Source organism: Brassica oleracea, chromosome C3 (assembly GCF_000695525.1).
Source record: "Brassica oleracea var. oleracea cultivar TO1000 chromosome C3, BOL, whole genome shotgun sequence".
In the NCBI taxonomy this organism is placed as follows: Eukaryota; Viridiplantae; Streptophyta; class Magnoliopsida; order Brassicales; family Brassicaceae; genus Brassica; species Brassica oleracea.
This window is the reverse complement of record NC_027750.1, coordinates 5,847,938-5,859,818: the sequence shown is the minus strand read 5'-3', so window position 1 is coordinate 5,859,818 and position 11,881 is coordinate 5,847,938. Positions and strand designations below refer to the sequence as shown.

The 11,881-nt window shown below is 38.1% G+C and overlaps 3 protein-coding genes across 4 annotated transcripts in view; 2 read left to right on the top strand and 1 right to left on the bottom strand.

Moving 5' to 3' along the window:
- LOC106327941 (probable NOT transcription complex subunit VIP2) overlaps positions 1–1,120 on the top strand; it is a 5,464-nt gene extending 4,344 nt beyond the window's left edge. The window contains exons 12-14 of one of the 2 annotated variants that reach the window (XM_013766263.1): positions 533–574; positions 658–796; positions 884–1,120. In XM_013766263.1, the coding sequence (XP_013621717.1) occupies positions 533–574; positions 658–796; positions 884–943 (241 nt within the window). In that variant the 3' untranslated portion in view covers positions 944–1,120. The remainder of the gene's footprint in view (positions 1–532; positions 575–657; positions 797–883) is intronic. The other variant, XM_013766262.1, reaches the window with a different exon arrangement.
- Positions 1,121–3,045: 1,925 nt separating this feature from the next.
- On the top strand, positions 3,046–3,794 carry LOC106331993 (18.1 kDa class I heat shock protein-like). The gene has a single exon (XM_013770437.1). It carries the CDS (start codon positions 3,192–3,194, stop codon positions 3,672–3,674), a length of 483 nt encoding a protein of 160 aa, XP_013625891.1. The 5' UTR covers positions 3,046–3,191; the 3' UTR covers positions 3,675–3,794.
- A 2,744-nt stretch (positions 3,795–6,538) lies between these two features.
- On the bottom strand, positions 6,539–8,931 carry LOC106336000 (exocyst complex component EXO70A1-like). Its single transcript, XM_013774705.1, has one exon. The coding sequence runs from the start codon at positions 8,777–8,779 to the stop codon at positions 6,911–6,913; it is 1,869 nt and encodes a 622-aa protein (XP_013630159.1). The 5' UTR covers positions 8,780–8,931; the 3' UTR covers positions 6,539–6,910.
- Between the last annotated feature and the right edge of the window lie 2,950 nt (positions 8,932–11,881).

The following is an 11,881-nucleotide window of genomic DNA, read 5'->3' as shown; positions in this document are numbered from 1 at the left end:
GGGCCAGCAAGATGAATAACAGATTCACAGATCTTACAGGGCCAGGCCCAGAAGATTAACATTCTCGGCTTTGAACTCAACGCCTGCTTGATCGGGAGACTTGAAAGCTTAGGGTTCTTGCCGGAGTTGAAGGGGCAGTCGCCGGTTATGAAGCACGGCGTGTCAGATGATGGTAAGTTATTCTCCCCGGAGTCGACAAGACTCACAACACCATCTATCGAAGATGGAGCAGAACTGTCGTCAGCGCATCGGACCTCGCCGTATCCATAGTAGAGTCTTTCAAAACGGGACCTTGTCGGGATGGAGGTGGTGGTTGTGAATCGAGGTGAGCTTGTCCATATCAACCAAAAAGCTTACTGCAAATAATCAATCAATCAAAGCCTCAGCCCAAGAGAGCAAGTTTCAAAAAGTTCTCGTATGAGTTATTGTTCTACACATTTTACAGGTTTGTTAAGAGATGAGTATTCAACATCTTATGAATCATCTTTGTTTTCAATCTAACACATTGACTTTGTTCTAATTATTGTCTCAGTATGCCAAAAGACGAAGCACAGCTATACGCAGCAGATGAACTGTATGTTTTCTCTACCAACAATCTTGATTAGTCGTTTACTTCGCTCTCTTGGGCTGAGGCTTTGATTGATTGATTATTTGCAGTTATGAAAGAGGTTGGTTTTACCACAAGGAACTGAGATTATGGTTCTTCAGAGTTGGGGAGCCTTTGGTAAGAACAGCTGCATATGAAAGAGGAACATACGAGTGCCTCGATCCAAACTCGTTCAAAACAGTCAGAAAGGTAAGTCGAAAATATGTATTTCTTGATATTTGGATTTAGATTGTAATTAGTGTGTAATGTTTCTTTTGGGGGGGATGGTTATTGCAGGAACATTTTGTTGTCCAGTACGAGCACATGGAAAAGAGACCAAGCTTGCTGCAGCATTGACTTCAAGTAGGTTTGTTCAATTATTAGCACCTTTACAATGTAAAGCTTTGTTCTCTTTTTTTCATGCAAGCTCCTTCCATTATTTAGGAACCAAAACCATCTTCACAATTTTCAATTTTCAATTTTCAATTTTCAACCGCAGAAGACTGCCATATAAGATTATATTTTAATTTTCTTCTTTTTCTGTCTCTTTTCATAAATGATATCTAGTCTCTTGACCAAGCATGCAAGAACGGGTAAGTAACTTGTTTAGCAATCAATCGAATAAATCAATAAACTAGATTTCCTTTTTTCACTTTACTTGTTAAGTAATTGGTGTTTGTTCAAAGCAAAACGTGGCTCAGTTCTGATATGTATTTATACAAGATGTCAAAAACCGATTAATAGGCTGTTTAGTATTGCCAAGACCTATATTAATTTTTCTTGATTTTGTAACATTTATATAATTCGATATTAGCAGTTTCAGTATTGTATTCGAATAGACTTGTTTATTTCTGAAAGCTATGTTTTGTTTATAATCTCTAAAGGTACTCTGGGAATAAAGAATGTCTGATATATAGTATTTGGTTGTCTCAACGTTATAAACCTATAACTTTTTTTTTTTTTTGGAACAACAAAGCTATAACTTTTATTGTCACTGTTATCAGAGTTCTGTTAGGTGCCGAGTTGTTAGAAATATGAGAGAAGTGTTGTTGTGAAAGTTGTGTCTTTCTCATTAGCTTTCACTATCAATATATAATGGAGGTTCATAAGGGTTTACACAAAGGAGAGAATCTACATATTTAATACATTTGACTACAAATATCTAGACTTGGTCAAAGCTCATAAATGCTCCGGTTGAATGAGTCTTCATCTTGACTAGTCTCGGGCGGATGTAGACGGACCGGAGACGGGTGTAGACGGACCGGATAGTCGGGTCAGATGTAAACCTCCTTAATGGTTAATGGCAATCCACATATCCATATCATGGATTTATAACACTGAATCTTTTTGCGACATATTATATGATTTGTTGTTTTGTGTCCAAAAAGACTGATAGACGAATGAAATCATGTTTTCCTGTTTGAACTCGACGTTAAACTGACAAACAAATATATAATTCGTGTTTAGATTTTAATAATCAAGCTTTTCAAAGAAATTAACAGTATTGTCCATGTAGAAGTGATACATACACAAGGACCCTCAATTTGATGTTTGTATAATAAGGACACTGAGGGAACTAATATTCACCATCTATTTTTTTTTTCCATAAGTCCTATCGGCTGATTCGGTCAGCTCCGAGAGGAACGCAGTTAGTGTTACATAGTAGACTAGTATGAAAGCATACCACACTGTTTTACCCGAGTTTGAAATATTTTGCAACTAATGCCAGAAAATAGACAGATCATCTGTTACGGCCCACCATGTAAACCATTTGGGACGAATCTCAAACCCAAACTGACTAAATAGTGATAATTTAGTTCTCAGAGAAAATCGAACACATGACTGATGTTGATATACACCAAATCTCAAAAGATTGCCACTAAACTACCACCACTTTGGTTTCACCTCCACCGTCTTATTTTATGATTTGATTTAATTAGGCACGTAAATATATTATTCTTATAAGTTATAAATAAGTTTTATCAAATCTTACATATTTTTTTGATGATATAGTTTAGCTGTAGCCCGTAAGTAACACAATTTACGGTTGTTTGGACATGCTGCATTACACACTAGTCAATGCAGATGCGTTATTTCCTTTAATTTCACTAACATAAATCATGTTTCTACTTCTTACAACACTCGATTTTATCACTGACGAATTGGAAAAATTAAATAGTTTAAAATGATCCTCAAAACTAACCTTTACATCAGTATAATTTTGGGTCGTAAGCAAAATAATATACAAGATGGGCTTTAATCAAAAGCCATCTTCACGGAGCTCGTATCTCAAAGGGAGATATGATACCCAAAGAACAGAAAAACTGCACGTCGTTTACAAGTCAGCCAAGGAATGCACGTCGTCTCGTGTCAACAACCGAAACTTCTTGAAATGCCAAGAAAAATCTGGTCACTCTTAGACTCTAGACAATAAGCGAAGGTTTTAGAAAAAGTGTGCACTTTCTAATTCAAGAAACTCAGAGAACGTTCTCTCTTCATCCTCCGCTACCTTATATATACTGACCTTTCATCTGATCTAAGACATCAGATCAAGGAAAACAAGAATCAAAACCAAGCAAAAGTTAAACTCACTCAAGAAACAACAATGTCTCTAATTCCAAGCCTTTTCAGTGAACGCAGATCAAACGTTTTTGATCCCTTCTCGCTTGACGCATGGGATCCATTCCAAGGATTCTTCACTTCTTCCGCGTTAGCAAACGCTTCCGGCTCAACCGCTCGTGACATTGCAGCGTTTACAAACGCGAGAGTTGACTGGAAGGAGACGCCAGAGGCACACGTGTTCAAGGCCGACTTGCCGGGGCTGAAGAAAGAAGAAGTGAAGGTTGAGGTTGAAGACAAGGACATTCTTCAGATAAGCGGAGAGAGGAGCAAGGAGAACGAGGAGAAGAGCGACAAGTGGCACCGCGTGGAGAGGGCAAGCGGGAAGTTTATGAGGAGGTTTAAGTTGCCGGAGAATGCGAAGATGGAGGAAGTGAAGGCGACGATGGAGAACGGTGTGCTTACGGTTACGGTGCCGAAAGCGCCTGAGAAGAAGCCTGAGGTTAAGTCTATTGATATCTCTGGCTAAGCCACTGGGGAGGAAGATGAATGATTGAAGATTTGGCGTGTGGAATAAAAAACGTGTTTGATTTCAAAGTTTGTGTTATCTTTGGGTTTGTTATGTTGTGAAATTGTGGCTTTTCTGAAACCGTGAATGTAAGATGTTATTACAATGAATAAACGAATGTTTCTATAGTCTCCATGAATGTAAGATATTATAAGTTAAGATAGGCTCATGATGTTAGTAGTTGTTCAAGCTGATAGACAGAAAACTTAGAAAACTGATGGACCTTTCTTTTTTTTGAACACAACTTAATTTCATTACTCTTCAAACTGCTTGATTACAACGATTAGAGGGAATTAACCATCCTCTTTGATTGAAAACATAAACTACAACAATGTAAATTAAATAAGATAATTTTTCAAACGAAGATGACAGCGGATTCGAGATGAAGCTTGAATGCATCGGTGTAGCCTTCACGACAAAGTCGGATAGCATAGAAATAGCCACATATAGTGACTTTGAAGACCAGCTCTCATAAACGAGGAAGCTGAAACCGGAACTCAACAGCGAGTTCGGAAATTCCTCTCCTTTCATAGAAAGGAGGTATGGTGATGACATAGACCAACCCGGTGAACCCACCGGTAAACTATTCTTCGTAAAAGAGAAATATGGCATTAAGCTCAAGATAAAGGCCCCGGTGAACCCACCGGAAATCCTTTGTATCTTTGCCACACTTAACAAATCATCAAACACGGGGTTAAGATTTGGTGGGCCAGCAAGATGAATAACAGATTCACAGATCTTACACAACGCCTGCTTGATCGGGAGACTTGAAAGCTTAGGGTTCTTGCCGGAGTTGAAGGGGCAGTCGCCGGTTATGAAGCACGGCGTGTCAGATGATGGTAAGTTATTCTCCCCGGAGTCGACAAGACTCACAACACCATCTATCGAAGATGGAGCAGAACTGTCGTCAGCGCATCGGACCTCGCCGTATCCATAGTAGAGTCTTTCAAAACGGGACCTTGTCGGGATGGAGGTGGTGGTTGTGAATCGAGGTGAGCTTGTCCATATCAACCAAAAAGCTTACTGCAAATAATCAATCAATCAAAGCCTCAGCCCAAGAGAGCAAGTTTCAAAAAGTTCTCGTATGAGTTATTGTTCTACACATTTTCTACATCGATGAAGACAAGGCTCGCAGGTTTGCACGAGACAAGCGAGGAGCCAAGGTAGAGGCTGCAGCAAGGGGAGGAAGCGCTTGGACGAGATGTAGACCGGGAACCCCCGGAGAAACAAACAATTCCGGTGGTATCCAAACCGCTAGAAAATGCCATACGAGTCATCTCAAAGGAGGGAGGAACCGAGCACGGAAAAGACAACACAAAAACTCCAAAAGAACTTGAGTAGACAGAGACCAGAGTGAAGAGAAACATGGGAGGAAGGAAACAGAGGCGACGTCGGCGAGAAGATGCGCCGCCGGCACCGTGAAACGGTGACCAAAGGAGTTTCTCGAGAATTATGCCTGAGAGGTTTATTAGGGCGAACTTCCTCTAGAAAACTGATGGACCTATTATCATCTTTTGACACTTCAATACAAAAGTTTCAAATAAAACAAGAAGACAAAGGTGTCGAAAAAAAAAACAAGAAGACAAAGGTAAACAGGAATGAAAAAGAAAACAACGAGAACTAAACAAGTGAGACACTAAAAAGCAATATCCAGTGAAGCAATTCATGATCTAGTCCTAGTGTCTTGTTAATTTGCTAGCAAGGATTTCCTGGTTGGATTTTAGTATAATATTCCAAGCTTTCTGACATTTTTTCAAAATGAACTATTAATTAACACAGTAAGTATAAATCAATCTATCTCAGTTTGAAGCATACTTTTATGCGTAATCTTTCTAGTAATACAGTGATCTTATATTGTTTTGAATTCAGAATTCTGTAATATTTTATTTTTTGTGCACTGGCTTAACTCATTTTTGATGTTTTTGGAAGGTTTTGTGGTGCACCACTTACCTCACTACTTTTTCTAAACTAAGCTGAGTAGTATAAAACAGAACATTTGACGTGACATAGATAATAAATATATAGGAGTTAATATCATTCCAATTGCCATTACAAAAAATAAACACCTAGTGCATGGCGAAAAGATGTTAAAAAATATTGATTATAAACGAAACATTTAAAACACTATATAAACTTACGGCGAGAATCTCCGCATGGGGTTATTGGACTCCGACAACAACTCCATAATCTATATTGTTTTAAGCTTTAAGATCAGCGAATCATCTCAAAGACATCAAAAGTTGTTCCATTAATTTTACATGAGCTATCATCTGGCAGAGTCACCAAAATGCATTTTCTAATCAAGATATTCTTCTAGCTTAGCTATTTTTATTCATTACAGTTAAAGAGTGGAGACTGAGCTGTGATTTTGTTATGTAGGTTAAGAAATGCCTATAATTGTCTAACTAATTCATGATTTTTTCTTAAATCAAGGAGAGTGGGACCGAAAATAGCAGACTTTCATAGTGTTGATGTGATTTATCAAAACCAACTATATATCATTCAACCAGTAATGTCTTTTTCTTTCTTAGTTCTTGTGGTTGCCAATGCGATCATCCTATAAAGGTGTAAACAAAACAATAATTATGTGAAATGAACATATAAAAAGTACGCGTAATTAACGCCAAATAATTTGTAAACATGCCACATAACGAGGAGATAAGATTTGTGTTACGTTTGTTTAGAACTATAACGTGAGGTTCCGTATCTCAAGTCTCCTAATAAAAGTCATTAATGAATACATATGATAAGATTCACTATCGTTCTCAGCCTCTCTGTCATGTTACAAATTTAATGCAATGCATCGTGTTTTATTCGGTACGCCATTGAATTCGTAACCAACTTGGAGTTAAATATACCACCAAAAATCACATTTAGTCAAAAGACTCCGAACATAATTTCAAACTAAAATTAGTTGCGAGACTGCGAGTGATAGCGACATATATACAGGTTTGTCTTTGTACTAACTATAAATCTTAAGCGTCGGAAACAATCATCGTATTTTCTTTTGTCGTTAATAAACACAAAATTCCAAAAAATTATCGAATGATTATTATGGTATAACGATAATTCGATTAATAATTTAACATATTATATGAATATATGATACGATCATACATCACTGTATGTACCTTAACAATACCACGATCACCACCTAAAACAAAACAAAAGAACTTAATATATGACGAGATTCTCATTCAATGGCTACGTCCTCCACGAGATTTAACCGTAGTCGACGAACCGGTTCCGGATCCGGATCCTGAGCCTTTTGTCGACACACTCCCTGACCCTCTACTTCCAAAGTAAAGATCCGACAAGTAGTTTCCAATATCTTCAGGGGTATACCTGACATTAAACCCATCTCCTCCCAAACCGAACCGGTTCACCTCGTAAAACTCGGAACAAACCGGCACGAGTTTCCCACTCAACGAGATTTTGATCCAGTCCCTAAGTTTCGGGTCGGGCACCACCCACGACATCTGTCTCCGGTACGCCGCCTCGAACTCGTCGTTAAACCTACCGAACAACTCTCTAGCCTCCTCCGGCGCGATCTCCTCCTTAGGATTTTCCGGCAACGACGTTACCACTTTCCCCCACGCGAGCTTCTCGAACTTCCCCGCGTACTGCTTCACCTTCTCCTCGTGCCTCACCACCCAATCCTCCCCGAGAAGAACCTTCAAGCCAGGCGACGAACGGACCTTAACGACGACGTATTGGAGATTATTCGCGAGGAAGAGGTAAGACAGCGCCACGTCTTTGTACGGCTGAGCTTTGCCGTCGATCTTACAAAGAGTCAGGAGGATCACCCACGCGATACGTACCGACACCGGAGACGAGTACAGCTCCTCCGGACGAGCATCGTCTCCGGCGAAAGACTCCGGCGACGGAGACGGCGAGGTCATCTGCCAGTTCTCGAAAATCACGGCGATGGACTCGTCGTAGTCCGCGAGGAAGGAGAGGTAGTTCATGACGTAGCGCGTGAGAGGGTGAACGCCGCCGCCGACGACCGGCGTTCTGGAGGTTTCATTCTGAATCGCCGTCTCGAAGTCGGTCATCATGAGCCTCGCCGCGTCGCCGAGTTTCGCCAGCGAGTTGATCACCTGAGACCTGACGGCGGCGGCCGAGTCGAAGTAGAAGATGGACTCGATCTCGACGAAGAGGCTCGCGAGGGACTCGTACATGTCGAGGAACCGGAACATTTTCTCCGGCGAGAGTTTCTTGATCTTCGCGACGTTCTCCGGGAAGGTGAAGAGAGTCAACGCTCCTTCTTGTGTGATGTCGGTGAAGGAGGATTCGACTATGTTGAGGGACGAGGAGAAGACGTGATCGGCGAGAAGCCTCTCTCCGAAAAAGAGGGACCTAACGGCTAGCTTGACAGCTGGCAGCCAGGTCCTGATCTTGGACTCGAGAGTGTCCCAATCCATTTTCTGAACTTGGTGGAGAGTGAATCTCTCCACCGCTAAGCCGTGGAGCGTCTCGTCGACGATCGATCTCCGCACGGTTTTGTAGACCTTGACGCATTCTTTGGCGTATCCGGTTGAGATCATGCAGTCAGCAATCATCTTGAGATCGTCCATTGCGTCGGAATCTCCGCCGGAGAATCTATGTTCTTCTGCGTTTTCTTCGTAAAAAGTTTCGTCTTCGGAGTCGGAGACGCTGGTGGGTGTCGATGCGAATCTTGACGATCTGTAGGATCGGACTGAGACGCATTCAGGGTCGAGATACTGGCGGTTCTCCATCAGCACGCGGTGGAATTCTGATTCGAGAAGGTTCATTGCTGATTGCATCAGGTTCTGAGCGTAGACTAGCTTTTCAGACGATGGGTTGACGGCGGCTAAACGGTGCATCGTGATGTGTAGATGCCTGACGGCTTCAGCGAACTCCTCTGCTTCGCGGCGACTGTTGGTGGAGAAGAGGTGTGCGTCGGAAGAAGGAGAAGGAGAAGTCCATTTGGATATGACTGTGTTGATTTTGCTCATACACTCTTGTACAGCTGACTCGGCGAGTGTTTGGTGAGCTGGCTGTTTCTCCTGTGGAGGAGATGACCGGAACAAGTGCTTCCCCATAATCTCAGAACTTTGTTTTGTGTGTTGCTCTGTTTATTTTGTTTTCTTGCCTCTTTGTTTCTTCTGTGAAAACAAAATACTTTTATTTTTACTAAATAAGAGAAGTTTATGGTTTGTTTGTAAAGAAGTGAAGCAGAATAGCAGATACGATAGGAGGATGGTATATATATAGAATGTAGTATTATTATTATGTAGATTATGTACGTATAGATATGAAGAGGGAAAATGTCCACTAGTCAAACGCGGCAACAGATACGACATGACATTTGATAAAGTCAAAGCAAGGAGTTAGTTTAGTCTATTCTGACCAAAGTTACATTCATTGCCTTTGATCTGCAGACTGCAGCCTGTGAATTTTTGTAAATTTACCGTTACAATTATAAGTGCTAGTTAATATTGGAGCATAAGTTATAACTGACGTCGACTAATAATATAGTGAGTACTATTTTGTACGATTACTGTAACTGAATGCACCAAAATTGTTACAAATAATGGATTCCTAATAAGAATGTTAATAACTTTAGAGCATGATTATTGGGGGTTCTTGGGGTGAGGTTCTTAACGGAATATAAGAACCCATCTTTTAACTTTTAACTAAAAAAGCTAAAAACTGGCTCTTAAATATCTGTTGGGGGTTGGGACACTAACATGTTTCATGTTCGATCCATCTGTTGCACTTCTTTTTGGGGATTAGTCTGAACCTCTCTGTGAGCCTGAGATACCCCAGATTAATCCAAAAAAAATATTTAAGAGCCAGTTTTTAGTTTTTTTAGTTAAAAGTTAAAAGATGGATTCTTATATTCCGTTAAGAACCTCACCCCAAGAACCCCCAATAATCATGCTCTAAAGTTATTAACATTCTTATTAGGAATCCATTATTTGTAACAATTTTGGTGCATTCAGTTACAGTAATCGTACAAAATAGTACTCACTATATTATTAGTCGACGTCAGTTATAACTTATGCTCCAATATTAACTAGCACTTATAATTGTAACGGTAAATTTACAAAAATTCACAGGCTGCAGTCTGCAGATCAAAGGCAATGAATGTAACTTTGGTCAGAATAGACTAAACTAACTCCTTGCTTTGACTTTATCAAATGTCATGTCGTATCTGTTGCCGCGTTTGACTAGTGGACATTTTCCCTCTTCATATCTATACGTACATAATCTACATAATAATAATACTACATTCTATATATATACCATCCTCCTATCGTATCTGCTATTCTGCTTCACTTCTTTACAAACAAACCATAAACTTCTCTTATTTAGTAAAAATAAAAGTATTTTGTTTTCACAGAAGAAACAAAGAGGCAAGAAAACAAAATAAACAGAGCAACACACAAAACAAAGTTCTGAGATTATGGGGAAGCACTTGTTCCGGTCATCTCCTCCACAGGAGAAACAGCCAGCTCACCAAACACTCGCCGAGTCAGCTGTACAAGAGTGTATGAGCAAAATCAACACAGTCATATCCAAATGGACTTCTCCTTCTCCTTCTTCCGACGCACAAAACAATACAAAATCATCATTTCACACACTTTTTGACTAACTCATTTGAGAATACAAATATTTTTTCCAGTTGTATTATCTTGTTTTATTCTTTGTATTCAACACATTTATTGTCAATAATATTAGTAAAATTCAAACAAATTACTTTTAAAATCTATTTACACAGATCTTTTCACTATTTCTCTAAAACTTACCTTGTTCACTTTAAAATTTCAATTGTAAATTTTAGTTTCCACATCTGTCAGTTATATTTGGACAGTTTATTTCTATATGTATTTTATTGTTTAAATGAAAAATACAATTATATTTGAAAATAAAATGCAACTGTTAATTAGGTTTCTGCTAATCAATAAAATAGTGTGTATGTTTTTTTTTAACTGGGAAAATAGTTTGTTAGTTGGCTGATTTCTTTACTATTTTGGGAAACGAAGATTGTGAGGGAGGTTCCCTGCTTTAAAAGTTGAATGTCAATTTGCGTCGTGCCGCCAAATAAATGAAATCCACAGTTTTCAATAGTTGTTCAAAGATGCTAAACTACTACTTAGTCCATAGTTTATGGTCCATCTCTTAATTAAACATGCTTAATACAGAGGCCGGTAGAGACAAAACTTTCCATCCAAACTAAGACCATTTAAAATATAAAATTCCATCAACGAATATAATTAATCAAATATTAAATTTTTATATGGTTTTACTAAATTAAAAATATCCATATATACATAAAATCATTTTCTTTTGAACTTTACACAAAACCTTAGAAGTACAAATTTCCTTTGATAATTAAACTATAAAAATTTAACAATAATATATATATATGCAAAAGTATACGTTTTTTAACTGTAATTTCAAACCTGACTAGTCATATCCTATTTGTTTAAACATCCAGAAATTAGTTTTTAATATGTACTGTACCTAGATCTAAGTAATTCGTACAAAAATATATAAATGGCAGTACGAATCAACCGACAATCCGTTAACTAAAAACCAACCTACATTCATCGAATGAAACGCAAGTTACAAAACTTAACGCGATGTTTTTTTCCCTCACTTAACGTGATGTTAACATGTAGATATATGCTTGAAGAATATTTTTTTTTTTTTTTTGAAAAAGGGCATAACTTGAAGAATATTTATATAACTAGAACAGGTTGAGTTTATTTGTATATATTATCGATAGTTTTTTTTATATGTGATCATTTTATTTATATATATAAAATATTTTTTGTTGTTATTATATAATTTCTTTCCGATGGATCGGATCAATTTTTATTAAAAATAATGGAACAAAACTATAATTAATACATCACGGGTTGATCGGATTGGACATTAAACAAATTATGACAAAAAAACCTTATTTTTTCCATCGAACACATTCTTGAAAAAAGTGAACAATATTGTTTTCACAATTGAATTATTTTGACTTTTATCTTCTATATGGTTTTGAAAGTTGATACATGTCATTTTAATGTTTTTATTCGTATACTTAAGGAAAACTTACATTTTTGTAATTTAAAGTCATTTAAAAAAATTCAAAATATTACATCTAAGAAAAAATCTAACATATAAGAAAAATCTAACATATAAGA